Source organism: Strongylocentrotus purpuratus, unplaced genomic scaffold (assembly GCF_000002235.5).
Source record: "Strongylocentrotus purpuratus isolate Spur 01 unplaced genomic scaffold, Spur_5.0 spur5_scaffold_8, whole genome shotgun sequence".
In the NCBI taxonomy this organism is placed as follows: Eukaryota; Metazoa; Echinodermata; class Echinoidea; order Camarodonta; family Strongylocentrotidae; genus Strongylocentrotus; species Strongylocentrotus purpuratus.
The window spans coordinates 12,933,080-12,950,722 of record NW_022145614.1 but is presented as its reverse complement, the minus strand read 5'-3'; the positions used below and the strand labels follow the sequence as shown (position 1 = coordinate 12,950,722).

The 17,643-nt window shown below is 37.7% G+C and overlaps 1 protein-coding gene across 1 annotated transcript in view; it reads right to left on the bottom strand.

The window, feature by feature from the left end:
* Window positions 1-1,730: 1,730 nt before the first annotated feature.
* The window catches only part of LOC590013 (amine oxidase [flavin-containing] B), a 28,238-nt gene continuing 12,325 nt past the window's right edge, over window positions 1,731-17,643 (bottom strand). Inside the window, exons 4-17 of the mRNA XM_003725209.3 lie at window positions 17,071-17,175; window positions 16,108-16,303; window positions 15,315-15,352; window positions 14,882-14,945; window positions 13,868-13,956; window positions 12,712-12,795; window positions 11,866-11,941; window positions 11,171-11,258; window positions 10,260-10,313; window positions 9,632-9,689; window positions 7,593-7,690; window positions 6,735-6,846; window positions 5,547-5,609; window positions 1,731-2,044 (exon numbers count right to left, since the gene is read on the bottom strand). Coding sequence (XP_003725257.1) covers window positions 1,886-2,044; window positions 5,547-5,609; window positions 6,735-6,846; window positions 7,593-7,690; window positions 9,632-9,689; window positions 10,260-10,313; window positions 11,171-11,258; window positions 11,866-11,941; window positions 12,712-12,795; window positions 13,868-13,956; window positions 14,882-14,945; window positions 15,315-15,352; window positions 16,108-16,303; window positions 17,071-17,175 — 1,284 coding nt within the window. The 3' untranslated portion in view covers window positions 1,731-1,885. The remainder of the gene's footprint in view (window positions 2,045-5,546; window positions 5,610-6,734; window positions 6,847-7,592; window positions 7,691-9,631; window positions 9,690-10,259; window positions 10,314-11,170; window positions 11,259-11,865; window positions 11,942-12,711; window positions 12,796-13,867; window positions 13,957-14,881; window positions 14,946-15,314; window positions 15,353-16,107; window positions 16,304-17,070; window positions 17,176-17,643) is intronic.

The window sequence follows — 17,643 nt, the reverse complement described above, 5'->3', positions numbered from 1 at the left end:
TATAGTACACTTTTAACCACGATTGAGTAAATCATTTGTTTATTCCAAAACCTCACAGTATACACCATTTCCTAATTATAACATCATCATCAACCTCACTCAATTGCTTCAAGACAATGTGTTTCGCAATGTAATTCCAGGACAAGAACTTGATATTTTCTTTAAACCTAGTCCTTTATCAAATCAAACTATTATGCAACAGAGAAATAGCATAATTACTTTTCCCGTTAAAATGAGGTACATGTTTTTAAATTGTGCGGCCATTCTTCAAATAATCTACTGAATCTGTATATAAGACTTGTGTAACCTGAGTTTTGAATAATTCCACAGGCACTCAATAATGATGTACGTATATCAAACATTGTGAACTACCTACAGTGTACATTGATATCATTAAACAGCAACATGTATGTAATGTTAACCATAAACCACAACAATTCTAAAGAGCGCGAAAGCAAATCTGATTCTTGGTTCACCAAGATTTATAAACAGTACGAAAGCTAATATAGTAAATAGTAAACAGTATATTTGTCTTTAATTCACAGTTGTCACTCTTCATCTTATAAAAATTCGTTTTATGGCAGTATCATTTCTTTTAAAATATATTCAAAATTTGCTACATATACTATGTACAAAATGAAAGTCACAATTATCAAATACAACTGATCGTATTTGTATGTCACCACGAAAACGTAAATAAACTCGTGTAACCTTTTCCTTCCTAATAATTATATAAATTTTATTTCAGAGACATTTAACAAACAATTTATGAGACTATTATTAATGGTAATACAAAGTTTTGGGAAATTTCGAAAATTGGTGGATAGTGATTCTTAACAATTTTGATATATTTGCATACCCCTGTGGATGTATTATAAGCACCAGAAAATTTAGCCCCTAAAACGCTTCAGCTTTCGAGAAAAAAATTGAATATAAAAATTTACCGGTGCTCCCGGTAAATTTTGATAAATTTCAAATAGCGCCTACCGCCGTACAATGGAATAGCTAATCGGTCGATTTTAGTCAAGAAACATTGTTTTATAGCTTAATTAATATCTTGACCTTGAGAGGGAGCTATACAACATAAAGAGTTTATTATTTACAATGTCATATCTTTAGACCCGATTTCAACCGCGACAACGGTCACTGAATATTGTAGGATCGCATTTGCTACCAATATCTTCATTTGAACAAGATTCATGACCCCATACCAAAACTTTGTATTACCTTTAATGTGTGTAACATAACAAGAACAACTTGACTAAATCAATGGAATTTACTCCGAAATGTAATTAACAGCAACATCCATAATACTACTAATCATCATAATTGTTTTCTTTTGCAATAAGTAATCCTGGACCATTCGACCATTTTAATTCGACAAGCAGTGTGTTTTTTAACTCTAAATGTCACGATTATGTTATTGCCTTATGCAAAAATACTTTGCAAATGATGAGGGATATGTGACTTATAAATGCAATACCACTACTTTCAATAAAGGGAAAGAATTGTATATAACCCACATTGTGTGCACAAGTGTATCTAAATCATATAAGCTCTTGATTAAAGGGATATGTGCCTTCTTCCTACATCTTATCAAGGAGGTATATCAAATTTAATGATGTAACCATGCTCTTGATTCATGCTTATATGACTATGAATACGGTCTTATTATAGATGAAAATAACAATATGAAAATAACAATTATAGATGAAAATAACAATTATAGATGAAAATAAAAATTATAGATGAAAGTAAATGTTTGTTTTATTTGAACTGAAATTGAATCGAATATCATAGTTTGATGTATTTTGAAGTCATTATTCACCACCCAGCTTTAAATTGTCATTCAGCTTTTTCTCCCAATTCCGTAGGAAAATTTGTCTTACTTTCCAAGGAAACTTCGGATTTGGTCGTTGTACATAACGCCCAGGCCGGCGACAAGGAGACCTGTTGCACACGTACCGACACAGCCAAGCAGACCACTGATAGAGGGCGCCATTCTCTCTAAGAAGCTCATCTCGAATTTGGTGTAGGGCCAATCCTGGTTAAAGAAAAGACACACAAATAATCATGTAATCAGGATAATGTGGTTTTGTTTACCCAGGTTGTGGTCTTCTAGAGGGAGCTGCAATTAGTTGTTCCCCCAGCATTATTACTTACTTACCCAATCTTATCTAGGTCGAGAAAGTCAAAAGGGTATATTCTTGTCCAAGGACGTCAGTACTGCACGAAGATCGAATCCGGGACCTCTCTATTATTTTGTAATAACTAGATACTCCATTATGTAGAGGGAGATATATATATATATATATAGAGAGAGAGAGAGAGAGAGAGAGAGAGAGAGAGAGAGAGAGAGAGAGAGAGAGAGAGAGAGAGAGAGAGAAGTTCAGCCTACCACTCACTGGTTTCTGACTTGAGTGACAAATATGACCTTCGTTGGAAAATAAACCAAGAGATGAAGAGGGACTTAAACTTGGCCTGTCCGAATTATCTACCTTTCTGTCTTAGGCTAATTACATAAACCACGGGGGCTTCCCCTAAATCCTCGGATCTATCGCCTTTTCCTAAACCATTGGGTCATCGAAGGGCTACGTGTAAAGTGAAAAACTTGTTCGAGGCTGTCAATGTCATTCAAACTATCTCTGACATTCTTTTAACGCAACGAGCAGTTTCATGGAGAGAAAGTTTGTATTCCTCTATATCCATGGAAGTATACCACATTCCCCGCCTGTTGAATAATATCTTGCATTTACTTCAAGTGGTCAGGAGTTGAGGAGGGAGGGAGGGGGAACTGGGCCGTCCAATAGAGGTCAATCGAGATTAAATACAATCACAAATCATATACAAACTTCTCAACTTTACAATCCGTAAATGGGTGTGACTCGTCACTGAGGAATGGTGGAATACCCCCTCATCTTGGTCAAATCGAAACATCATCACCTTAAATCCCCCTGCTTCCCACTGCAACACCAACACTTGCCCCCCTCTCCAGTAACCCATCTATGTCCGAAGCTACATTAAAGCTTCGTCAAGACCTAAAGACTATGATCTTGTTTAGAGAAGAAATTCTTACTGATTTGAGGTTTTGTCGTGAGGGGTAAAAAGTGACGTATGTAAAATTAGCTAACCACGAGCAGAGGAACGTCTTGAAACTAAAACCTCAACGAGAGCCCTTAATATATGAATTCTGACAAGGATTTGCTAGGGGTTAGTGGACTGTCCGAATCGCAACTATCTACAGAATTACATCATTACTGGACATACTAGGGATTTGCGAGAAGGGATTAAGAATACTGTGAAAGATACCCTCCTTAAAAAAAGGGGGATTTATTTATTTTAAACGTAGATTTACATTAAAAAAAACATGTCTCTGTTGATATTTCAAATTCATGATCATTAGTATGCTTCTTCTTTATATTATCCTTAATAAAATATATATTGGAAATTATTTTGTTTTTTGTTAAGCCACCATGAACTATTAAAGTGTATTTGCTTTGTAATTGGAAGCAAAAAAGAAAAGTTGAAAGCGATTTTTTGTTGTTTTAAATTGCAGAATAAAGGCAACCAAGTTGCAATTATAACAAAATATATCCTATCTAACAGACAACAACGCAAACTTAAGAGAAAATTATGAAATTAAGGGAATGTTAGAGAGTTTCGTAGTCATTCATGAAAACTGACATTTTCGACATTTTCGTAACCATTTATGAACCGATTCAAAACGAATCACACAAGGCGTGAGTAGAGACTTTAAGAACCATGTGATTTTAGCATCGAAAAAGAAAATCACTATCCACACAGGCAGGCCATTAGCGAACCAAATTGCCCAAAACAGGATAAAAGGAACAAAAGACAAAATAAAGAGGAAAAACACGAGAAAGTTGGAAGAAGGATGGAACGGGCAGGTGTAAGGCTTAGATGTAGTTCCACTGCTGTTAATTTAGCTGGAGTTCCGTAAGGTTCTCCAAACTAGAATTGTTTACATCATTAATTCCATGAGTGTATTCTAGAAGAGATTCCCAAGCTTCGACAGAGTAAGGTTTCGATGATACCGAGGCATTTTCGAGGGGTTTGTAAGTAATATTGCTGAGGCGTATCCAGCAGAAATTGATAAATAGGATGGGGGCAGATGGGTGGGGCGTACTGTACCTGGCCTTCTGTACTGATTTTGTATTTCTTTTCTTATTGGCCTTAAAACAATTTAAACAAACAGAGTGCTCGATGATAGTCAGAAATACTGGCCCAAAAAATAAATACCCACGGGTGATATCTTACATTAAAATAAAATATAAATTGAATCTACTAAACTTGACTGGGATTTTAAGAAAACATTTCGTTGAAGAAACTGTTGCACTGAGACATTAGCCATGAAAACCGCAATTTACAAACTCAGAATACAAAACTAAAACGATGGACCTTTTAGAATATGTTTCGAACGACATCAAAATGATGAATCTCGAAGCAGAATATGAGAGGGAAAAAAATGCGGTCGCAAATTTGAACCGAGACATGGAGGGGAAAGAGAAAAAAAAACGTTTTCAAGAATTCATCATGAGAGGGCGACCTCTCAATTAAACATACTTCGAAGAGTGAAACATGGCAACGGTCGTTTCAAAAGCCTAATAACAAGCTCCAAACACATATAAATGTCACTGTGTCACGATCTTGCATCCATAAAAGTGAAAATCATGCAGACACGAGAGGATGTTGCCATGGTAACGCTTGGCTTGGCTTTCACTCGCATGCCCATGATTTACGACTCTTTGTGCAGTATATCATTTTATAGAGCAGGTATATGTATTTAATGAAGGTATCTGTTACACATCTCAGTATTGCAGACAATGTAATGAACCGGCACTTCATACAATGATGATGAAGGGAAAACTACCGAAAGGAAAATGATACACACCAGTAACAATGGTAATGATTTTTTTTCTCGACTGAACAAAGAAATGTGATAAACAAGGTAATTTGCAATCTTTGCATTCCAAGACTATTTAGAGGCATTCCATAATATGGGCTTTAACCGAATATATGTCTCATTCATTGTTTGAAATTTAATTCCATATCAACAGGGCGACCCCATCGGTAAGACTAGCGAATGATAGCATGCTTTAAACATAAGACGACGCGTTTCGATGCGTTGCAGCCCAAGGTCAATCCTTGGCCTGAAACGCGTCGAAACGCGTCACATGACGCACATTAACCTAGGTTTGTCGACAAACATCCTTTGTGAATTCGGGCCAAAGGATTTGATTATTTAATCAGTAGTAGCGACATGTTTCTAAATAAATCGCCAATAACGTAATGTATATAGCAAAGGTAGATTATTTGCACACAATGTTTTGCCTATAGTGCCGTGTCTATCAGGTAGATTTAGTGTTAGGATTAGGTTTTTTTTTTTTTTTTAGAAACATGTCTCTTCTACTCATTAAATATTGCCTAGCTTAAACAGGTGATAATATTTCTTCTTCAAATGTGTGAGTAGACAAACTTGAGACAAACTAGAAAGTAATATTAAATTAAATTAAATTTCAACTTACTGGATTGTCAGGCTCCACTTGCCAGATATCTTGCTTCTTTATCTTGCCCTGAGCGTGGAGAACCTAGAAACAAAATGAAGTTGAAATAATACTTTACTATCCTTTCCGATATGAATACAGATTATTATGAAAGAATAATCTTGAAGAACTTCCAGATATCTCCATCATCTTCATTTTCATCTTCATCGTCGTCGTCATCATTATAATCATCGTTGTCGTCATCATCATCATCATCATCATCATCATCATCTTCAACAACAACACCGTCGTCGACATCATTATATTCATCATCGTCCTCATCATTATACTAAACTGGAAGAGTTGTTGAATATACTTTAATATTTAGCCTATATGTTATCTTTCACTCAATCATTGAGTAATTAATGTAAATATGTATTGAAATTATGGAAATGAAAACCTCGCTTGAGGATAAGAGAAAAACAAATCGTCGTCCTCATCATCATCACCACCATCATCATCATCTTCATCAACCACGAAACCATCGTTTCTTCCATTGTTATACTCGTTAACAAATACATAATCACCGTCGTTATCATCACGATCATGATCATGATCACCACCTTTTTCGTTCATGTCATTTTCGTCATTTTCCTTCTCATCACCTCATTTTTTTCTTATCCAAATATTCATCATCATCACTACAACCCTCAATATCTCCATCATCTTCTAAAGTCTATGAGTTTGTACTTTCTTCCCCCATCCCCGTTCCCTCCTCTCCTTGTTCATGCTACTCCTGCTCCTCTTACTCTTTTATTCTTCCTCCTGTCCCTCCTCTTCCCCTCCCTTCTGCGAGCCTCCTTCCCTTCTGTCCCCCCCCCCTTCATCCAACTCATTCCCACTATACTATTCCTTCTGTTCTTCCTATTCCGCTTCCTTTTCATTTTCCTTCTTCGCCTCCTCCTCCTCCTCTTCCTCTTCTTCTTCTTCTTCTTCTTCTTCATCTTCTTCTTTTTCTTCTACTTCTTCTTCTTCTTCATCATCATCATCTTCATATTCATCATCATCATCTTCATCATCATCATCATCATCATCATCATCATCATCATCATCATTATCATCATCATCATCTTCATCATCATCATCATCATCATCATCACCATCATCACCATCATCATCATCATCATCATCATCATCATCATCATCATCATCATCCCTGTAATCCCTTACCTCTCTGGCTGCCCTCTCCCCAGCCTGGACGGCTCCTTCCATGTAACCAGACCAATGGTTGGCCGTTTCAGTCCCGGCAAAGTACACCTGACCTGCTGGCTCTCTCATCACCCTGTCAATAAAAACATATAAAACTGTCATAATAGATCCACTTACACCATAGAAGTAAGGGCGAGGGGGGGGGGGGGGCTGATGCAAGACCATTTTGAGGAAGGGTGGGGTCAAACTAAATTTGCCGACTTTTGAAGTTGAATATTTGGTGAAAATCTTTCCCCAAAAAAGCAAGCAGCAAAAAGAAAGAATAGAAGTCATCCTACAGAGAAAAAAACCTTCTCTCAACGAGCCTGCTCCAAAGAAGCTCTAGTAGTAGCGCTCCATAACTTGAAGTGCAATATTATGAAATTTGATTTAAAAAACTCACTCTAAAATTCTGTCACATATTCTTCATAAAATAATTATCATATGACCACGAACTTCCATTTTGCCATGACTCCAGAGCTGTACCTTTTCATTAAACCCACCCAACAGTTTCATGTTCATGTTTTGAACTCAATTTCATCCCCTCGTTGTGTCAATTGGTAAATATATTGATTCCAATTCCTAATTTAGGTATTCAGTGGTCTACATGCTTATAATATACATTTTGAAATAAACGCTGACCATGACTATTAACAATCTATTATATAAGGGATGACTTAATTGCAATACTGATATGGATAGTACAGCAGGGGGCATGGTTCCCATGTACCATCCCCGCTATAGGGGCGTGCTTACTTGTCATATATATATATATAAATGAACAGTACACCAGGGGCGTGGCTCCCATGTACAATCCCCACTATAAGGGGAGTGACTTACTTGCCATATATGGACAGTACACCAGGAGGCGTGGCTCCCATGTAGCATCCTCCGCTGTATTCTTCCTCCATCCAATTCTTCTCCACATAATTTGTTGGCTAAAAATAACAAAAAGACAAAACATTTCATCAATTCGAATTTAAAAAAATTATTATTCACCTCTTAGGCTACAGGATGTAGTCTGTTATATTAAAGATATACACAAAGTTTAACGAAGGAATGAACATGCAGGGAGTAAACGAATATGAATTAATTATGCGGTTGTATCTGGTGACAATATTCATGTATTCATTCAAGTACAACCAAGGCAGATGCGATCGTGTACATGATTTAGCATTTGAACAAATATAAAACAAAAAATGAGGCTATAAAAATTAATTCTATTAACGATTAGGGCCGCTATAAAATCACAAAACCACGGAACAGAGGGTAAACTTGGTGACAAAAGATGCGCAAGAACTATTAAAAAGGATCACATGTTTAACAAAAACGTGTCATACAGTCCGCCTTTTGCAAAGATACAAATTAATATGTTTCGGTATAAAAAATAATAAATACGATTTCCAGGTGGGCACTTGATCCATCAATTACTTTTAAAACCGCATTTTCTTTAGACACAGATGTTAGTTTTTATCCAATAAAATTTTTTTTTTAAAGAAGAAAAAAACAGAAAAAAGAGAAAAAAAACAAATTAAAATGATTCGAAGTGATTCCATCGTAATCACCTGTAGAAATGTTCCGAGTGGAATTAATTAACACATTAACAGATGTTTATACAAGATGACAAATCATAAAATCGAAACATGCTTTACGATCGACTTCCTGTCTTGCGCGTTGAACCCTTTCGACTAAATGCTTCCATGTGCCCGACACATTAGAAAGTGGCTCATTTAAATGAAGGTCATGTTCCCTCATCTTATTGAATGATGCGAAACATACCAAATAAATAATCTTTTTTTTTTTTTTTTTTTTTTTTTTTTTACTAATGTCAATTTAAGTGCAATAGCCTTTGAGGAATAAAGATAAAGTTGAGTTTTGGTCATGCGATTGAATTGTGAAAGAAACCGTGTAATAATCGATCAGAAAAAGTTGACCATGTACCATATAAGTATTGGTGTGAACAGCAAGGTTCTGGAGGCATCAAAATGATAAGAAATTGGTCTTGGTAAAGTTACAAGCACTGTACACAGAAAGGTGTATATGGGACTACACAAACATGTGGCATAAAAATCGGGCCTCATTATTAAGCTTTTACTTGCCATATTTAGAATATGAAGGCATTTGAAGAGTCATGATTTTCGGGGAACATTTTCTCTCTCATGTTCTTCCATACTTGCATAATAACAATGATAACGCTCAAAAATTGTTTTGTACCTCTCCGAGTCCCCAGAACTCAACCTTCTCTTTAAGATACCCTTCGATCACAATGACCGCTACATAATATCGCGGAGGTTAATGGAATAGCCCCCGCCCCCCATCTCTCATTTAAAAAAACATACTTCAGTTTTGATGCAGTTGTGTATGTATTTTGAAAAGTCATACACAAGAGAGAGAGAGAGAGTGGTGCTGTACGACACCCTAATGGCCTAGGTGTGACGTTAGAAAGTATCAAGCATAACTGGATGCGTGAACTCTTAACCCCCCCCCCCCCTCATCTTCCCCGTCAAAAAGAGTAATAAAATGAATGTGAATGTACTATTCTAAAAGTGACAGATTGAGCTTGAGCTTCAAAACTTTGAATGCCAACTACCCTATCTGGAGACCACATCTCGTCTGTCGAACTCAATCCAACCGAACAAAAATATTCACTACAGCGCCCTCTCACACATGAAGAGCGTTATCAAAGTAATACATTCAAAACATGTTTGAAATATGGTTGGGGGAAATTAGATGTGGAATTCAAAGACATGAGCCTTATCGTTTATATAATTGTCTGTTTAAATGTTGCGGAACAATATCAAAGATATGGCTAATAATAGAAAACCAAGAGTACATATAAAAATGAGTTACCTAAACTAATCCATATTGTCAGTACTTACTCTCAATGCTTCGTCACTCCCGAATACTTTGGCATAGCACTTGGCCACTAGCATTTTCCTATGAAATAGAGATTATACGGATTCAGTTAGGAGCGGTTTGTTTTCAGTTTTCAGTTTTACAAGTTTGCTCTTTTATGAAGAAAATTATTATAACATGTTTGCAAATGAGTCAATGAAATTCGAGTTTCGAGTCGAGTCGAGTCGAGTCTATTCTTGAATGGTTTTATCAAAACATTCAGAGTTGTAGCTTGACTCCCATGTCACGTGTCGAGTCAGCATGAGTCACGTCCCGAGTCGAATCGAGTCCCGAACCCGCCCCTCCCCCCCCCCCCCCCACTCATTGTTATTTAGGGTACGCGTATGCATGTTCACTCCCTTGAACCCCCCCCCCCCACCCCCCACTTAGTCATGTGTGTAAAGTCAATACGGGCGGATTTGTTTGTGTATTACGAACTAGACTTTGTTTGCGTGAAAAGTACCCCTTTACTGGAGATTTGGGGAACACGAATGCGGTCCCTCCGTTCCCGGAGTGGGAGCCGGGGTCCCGAATCGCGTCAAGTTAACGTACAAAGCTGGGTAATGCGATTATAGACTTTTAAAAATCAAACGATGATTACGATCTCTTTACCTTTCTTCCTCGGATGCTGATGAGTATTTCCTGGCGAATTTTCCGTTGACAAATCTAGTGAAAGGAGCAGATTCGACATTTAATAACACTTATGACAATACGTGTCTCAAGACATTTACAAATAAATGTTTTCGACATAAAATGTACGAACCTGACTAAGTCAATAAAATATAATTCTAAATAAAGTGGAATTAAAATTGATACTTTGTGCATTAGGTAAGTAATAAGTTAAGTTTATTTTTCGATGCTTGAAGGTGATTTGCATGCAGTAATGAGGAGAAATAATTCTAAAGAGAAAGGGGCCACAGTTCGGGTTTCTTTAATTACTGTAGATGGATGAACGTACATCAGAACAACTTATGAATTATGAAATTAGAAGGGATGATATGTGTTCGGGAGCTAGGTCAATAAAAGTGCGCAGTAGGTGAACCAGCAAAATCATGCAGATAGTAGGCCCTACGCTGTTGAAGGCACATTACGACTGACTAGGTGTCTTTTGCCAGATGTAGGAACGTGTCAATAAATAGCGCAGCCTTTGACGGGCCTTATGGGAGTGCTATCGTACAAGAAGTGAACGCAAAATAAACGGCGCAAGCATTGCTTGGAATCCATCGCGTGTGCACTAGTAATGGGCCCACACATGTTTGATTAGCGCAAGTAACAACGCAATGGAAATGACGCCTCTACCGCAATGGGCATTATCCCCTATCAGAGTTAATCTACTAGCTGTGTCCCCCAGAGCCATCTATACACAGAGTTTGGCCAATTTGGTTTCATTGGGTCACAACATGACGTATATTCATTTGTTTTGTGCTTGCCCAACAAAGCAGTAGTCGCCATACGCATCGAATTGGGGTTGGCCAAACTCTGTGTATAGATGTCCCCTATTCAACAGCGCCCTCTATACCTACCCAACAAGGCAAGCAAGGCTCCCATCGGGTTTGGTATCGTCAATGGTAGCAGCTACGATGTCATCAGTCAAGATGAAACCTGAGAAGCCTGAGGAGAGAGTAAAAACATTCAGCTTCTAAACCAAATACAAGCAGACTGACGGTTTTCTTATGTCAGGATAATGTCGACATTAGTAAGTTGGTTAGGAAATCATGTTTTATCGAGGAAACTTTGATAGCCTAATTCTCAGAGAACTTATCTGTACGATCTGTATCATGATCATTCTTCTTGTGATTATTAACACTGGAAACAAACTCGGATACGTTGAAATGAAAATGAAAATGCTGAATAATTACGTACACATTATAAAACAAGGGTGCAGTCAAAGCTACCTATTAGTTGGTCAGTGGTCACCCAAAGGAAACTGGAAAATGTGGCCATTGAGGCAAGTGGCCTCTTTAGACAGATTCTGCAACACGCATTATCTCAAGGGAGTCAAAATGCTAAATACGCAGGTGGCTTTCTTAGAAAGGTGGCCACTATAAGACAGGTTTGACTGCATCTTCTTCCAAAAAGAAAAGAAGTATGTTCTAGCCAAGATCTTGATATGTGAAGTAAAATTAAGTATTCTTTCCGGCTTAAGTCGAATACCAATACACTCCATTGATATTGTGCTAATTCATCATGTCTTTTTTTTTTTTTTTTTTTTACTTACTTAAACCTCTCCAGAAAGGTCTTTCATAGTACGTCATCGTCTTGATACACGATCCCATTGGAATTCTTTGGCTGAGCTTTGTACGAGAAGGAAAATAAAAGAAAACATGAAAGAGGCCAGTGGGGTGTGGGGCCAGCTATTGGGGGCGGGGGAGGGAGGGAGGTAAGTGTGTCACGGGAGGTTGGAGGAGCTTGTTTCATCTTCTGTTCACTTCCTATTCACTCGCCTTCTATCTATCTATTCGATTTATGGGCAAGTGTTCCTTGCTCCCGTAGCAATACCACTGATAGAGTTGCATGTTATGGAATAAAGTTGATCAAGATTAAAACACCATTCAGCACCATTCGCGCTGGCGACCTATATAGACTTGTTATACTGAATTTTACCATGACAAATAAAGATGGTTTATTAAGAACACAACCCCAAAAAACAAATTCAGTTTTGATTTGGTAAATTACCCTTTACTATCTGAATATTTAGAATAAAAAAATTAAATCGGTTCACCCAAAAAATATAAACGATGTTACTACTTTAGGATATTGCAGAATGCCCCTCCCTCAGAAAAAAATGAAACTTAGATCGAAGTCTAATGTATCATTGATTCTCCATATAACCTTCCCTTAAAGCCCCCACTGCACTACTTATAGCTACTTGCGCCCTCTATATAGCAAACAATGTCTAATCGGTGACCATGTTAACTATGTTAACTGAGAGCTAATTCGATGAGGTAACCACCTGTCAGTGACCTTGCAGGGAGGTCTAATCCCCCTGGCCAAACTAGTGCAGACGGGCTTTAATGTAAAGGAAAACCTGCTCTTTTTCTAAGAGACAGCACTAATATTTTACCTGATTCTTGAGTGGTGATAGTGGAGGATTGAATGACATCTTTCCAAGCAGAGCCATAGGTACTGCGCTTATTACATAGTCTGCCTGAGTAAAACAAAAAGAAAGAATACATATAAAATATTATAACAACACAACGAAAATACGAAAAGAACATGTCGGAATTGCATGGCATATCAAACGTAACAAATTGTATTGAATTACTCCCAACAGTTAAAGTAGCCACACGAAGAATCAAAAGTGTTTTGAATTGATGCAAAACTCATATCATTTCGAAGGGGAAGCCTTGCCGATCAAATACAACAATTCTTCTCTTCAAAATATGTTTGGGGCCCGCAGTAATCAACTCTCAAAAATGTTAGTTTTGAGATCCAGATTTTCTGCCTTCAGCGGTCCTTTGTAGAGCGTCAATATTTGTGACGTCACATACAGGACACGGCTGGCTAGCTGCATACTGCTACACGGCACTGAGCTGTTCGTCCAGTGTGTGACGTCACAATTCAGAGCTCGCTACGCTTGTGTGTTTGACTTACGTTCAGGGGCGTTCGGGGGGTCTAAGGAGGGTCTTGAAAAATTGCATTTACGCTTTTTCATGATATCTATATGATTTCTCATCAAATTGTTCGTGTTTTTCAAGAGAAAATCTTTCCATCCATATGTAATTTGTTCTAATTATGAGTTGTTAGTGAATTTTCTTTGTGTAGCTCCTTTAAAAAGGATTCAAATAAACCAACGCAAATTGAGCCAAACCGTAAGGAAAACAAACACACAGTCACTAAAATCATAGGGCTTCGGATATAAATAGTTAGATATTTTGTAGGGTCAACTTAAGTTTTTGAAATAACGTAATGTTAAGTAGGTATAATGTGGTGTGGAGAGGTGGCCTCGAAAATACTTTAGTAATTCTTTAAGAATAAAAGTGAAAATTTATAAGTGCCCCTTCTGTAAACACCTGATAAGAACATGAAGTTCTACGGATAATACACGATCAGAGAAGAAAACATTAGCAAAGCCAAAACAGAGAGGAGGTGACGTTCATGCATAAGCACGCATCGTTTCCGATGTCCCTCTTCCTACTGGCCCCGCATCTTCCCCTTTGGGACCCTCAAAAGTACAGGGTCGCCCCCATTCCCATCGGATACGGGGGTAGAGTTCTTACCTCAAATGTCTTGCCACTGACTGTTGTGAGAGTGATTCCTGTTCCTTCCTGTGATATAGATTTTACTGGATGCTCGAGGTGAAGGTTTTCTTTTGTGAAACAAAGATAAGAATGTTCTCCATTAAAAGAGCAAATTGCGAAACAGAATTCAATGTCTTGAAAATCATTTGTCAAAGTACAAGGCAAAGGAGACTTCCGGATGACGGAAAAGGTTTGTGATTTATTCCTGCGTTTATACCCGGCATACTTTAAAAAAAGTCACCTCGTAAATGGAATGTTTCCTGATGGTGCGAATTCAAAAGACGCAATGTACCAACTATCATTAAGCAAATGATAGCCTCGGCGTAAGCAATGCGTCACTGACACCCTGTCTATAGCCTTTACAATACGACACATATCATGTCTTTAACGAGATCGCAACTATTTTATTTTATAAAAAATCAACTCAAAGATGATTTTAATAGCTTATTTTAGAAAGCAATCATGTTCAAATTACGTGATACTTCATTGTCATGTTTGCACGTTTCAATAGGTGACGCACAATGGCTATTAAAATTGCCTAAGATTTCTTCTCAAAACGGTATCAAAATTGATAATTAGATCTCTATTTGGAAGTGCTATTATCCATTTGGGGTCATGACGAAATAATTATCAGACGTGTTTAGAGCAGTAAGATAACCAATTTCAGGTTTAGTACTTATATTTTATTTTTTTAAGAGGTAACTTTGGCATTTTCCTTACTGCAAACTCACAAAGGAATACTGCCCAGTATTTTTATATCAACAATAATCTTTAACAATCCATTGACATTATCTTAATCTCCAAAAGTTTTTTTTATCTTAATGTCCAAAGTTTTTAATAACATTTCAAAGCAGTTTAAGATAAATTTATGGACAACTTAAACCCATTTATAAGAAAAAGTTGGATATCACCTTTGAAAGCGTAGTAAGGTCCCCTGCCATAATCATTGAGATATTTCATTATCGATTTGACTGAAATAGATTTAAAGCTTACCATCTCCAAGTCTATCTGCTATTCCTTCGCTAATTTGCTGGGAGCCCCCAATCAGCTTCCTTTCCTGTGGGTAGAAATACAAAATTGAATGGGATATTGATGGAGGGAAAAGTGGAGAATATTATCACATAATAACAAAAGTATATTGAAATTTGCCTATGAAAGTCCTCCCCTTGTACTTACATGTAGACGATGATTTTGATTTTAAGGTGTATTTCATTATAACTTGGTGTAACGGTTTAATACATGTAGTAGTAGATAAAAGTATGATTTTTTCTGCATTGTTTTAATATTTTGTAAACATTTTCAAGAGAAAGTTAAGCAGTTCGCAGAATTATAATTCATATTTAAAATCATAACAGTTTCTAATGTGCATGCTAGGATAAAAATATTCCAAATAATTATATACAAAATTGCAGAATGGTAATTTTACCTGACCCCCATTTTCTGTTGAAATGATTCTGTATATTCCTGTGTGAAAAAGAGGAAGGAAGAAAAAGCAAATCTGAGTTACTACCACTTTACATACTATAAGTTATGAGAATGAAAGCAAATGATTTGAATATGATTGTGTAATGGGATGTACATAAAAAGTTCAGGAATCATTTTTCCCTTTTATTCATTTATCATTATCTTCTGGGTATGCTTTTGTTTGGTTCATCGAAGAAACAGCAGATTGGTTCATGGAAAAGTAAGTATCATAGTAGGTTAGAAACCAGAGAGAGCCTTCCCATTTACAAAAAAAATGAAACTGACGTTTGTTGGAGGAGAAAGAAGAGAAAGAGAAGGAGGAAGAGGGAAAGCTAGAAGCAGGGAAAGAGGAAGAAAAAGAGGTGGAGGAGGAGGAAAAGGATGAGGAAGAGGAGGAACCGGAAGATGAAGAAGAGGAGGAAGTGGAGGAAGGGGGAAGGGGGAAGAAGAGGAGGTGGAGGAAGAGGAAGAGGAGAAACCGGAGGAGGAAGAGCCGAGGGTAGGAAGAGAAATGGAAAGATAAGAAGGACACAGAAGAGTAGGAGGTGGAAGGGTAGGAGGAAGAAGAGGAGGTAGAGGAGGAGGAAACGGAAGAGGAAGAACCGTCGGAGGATGAAGAGCGGAGGGGGGGGGGAGAAAGGGAAGAGAAGAAGGAGGAAGAAGAGTTGGAAGAGGAAGAACAGGAAGAAGAAGAAGAGGGCGGGGATGCTGCTGTTGATGATAATGGAGATGCTAATAACGATAATGATCCTTACCTCCACCATTCTTGACGTACCAAAGGAAGAAGAGAAGGGACATGTTATGAGTTTCCGTCGCAAAGACAGTCCTGGCAAAGGCCTCGGCCACCTTCTTGGTATAGGAGAACCAGCAGATCTTATCCAACCATTCAGATGTAGTCATGTTGTCCCATTCTTCGGCCATGACTGAATTCCATGGTGCATCGACTGGAATCTGTTCGGAAAAGAATGGCATAAACAAAATTGGTGGATGGCATTTGGCATTGATGACATAATCTGGTGCTTGTTCGCTCGGTGATTGGTCGAAAATTCATGTTTGCACTTGATGAACTGTGGTGTCTTATTGTTGTTGCTGCTGCTGATTTGTGTGTGTGTATTGATAACGGATTCGGAATGTGATATTGTCAACGGGAATCATATAGATAATAAATATGAGTCATACACTTGGTAATTACGACAATAATGATGGCTACAGTAAGCCCACTGTATCGATCGACAATGCCAGTCTCGCGGGTCTACTGACAAATTTGAGACCTTGTGGGTTCTTGGTCTAGTGGGATGTCCTCCAGGTAATGTACATGTATATAGAGAAATCTCCAATTTGTAAAAGTTTGTTTCCAGTATAATATTTCAGCAACACATTACTATAACAACCTGTTATTTTCGAACAAGTCGCACGTTTGACATACATTACTAATTAGATCAGGGCCCCATTGCACAAAACTTCCCATTGATGGTAACTTTGTCATCAATGGTAACTACCATGAAAACCTTGATTTTGATTGACTGTTGAGCCCTGTTACCATGGTAGTTGCCATTGATGGCATAGTTACCATCAATGGTAAGTTTTATGTAACGGGGCCCTGATGTATTCGGGAAGCCAGAAGGTTTTTCATGGTATAATTTTGCACATAGTTAAAACGCCCTTGTGGCTTCGAACATACTGCACATGTTCTTGCAATCAAACTACGAAGTATGTACCTGTTCTCCGAGTATATCGACTTGCTTCCAGAAATGTATAATATCCATCATGACGAAGGGGTTGTAGGAGGTGGGCATGCTGGAGTAGTACTTCTTACGTCCCCCCTGTCAAGCGAGAGAGAGGAAGAGAGAGGTGGAAGGGAGAGAAATGAGAGAGGGAGAGGGAGAGAAAGAGAGGGGGGAGATGGAGGGCGAGAGAGAGAGAGAGAGAGAGAGGGAGAGAGAGATAGGGAGGGAGGGAGAGAGGGAGTGATATGATTAATAATACATTGTTTGATCTTACCCTCAAATATTTAATATTTTCTAACCGTTCTGTGACTATCGAATAATATATATTGTGTAGAACGATTAATTTTATCCATATTTGTCAGAATGCTTTTATTACTTGCTTCTGATGTGAGTCCATTGAAAAGTTTAATCCTACATGTAAATCACGATATATAGCATCTCATCAAAACGCAATAAAACCGCAGGAGTCAAAGTACAGTTCGAATACAATTTTATCTGATAATGACAACGCAAAATCACAAGATATTTATTGAAGTCACGCCATGAAACAATACCGTTTTCATT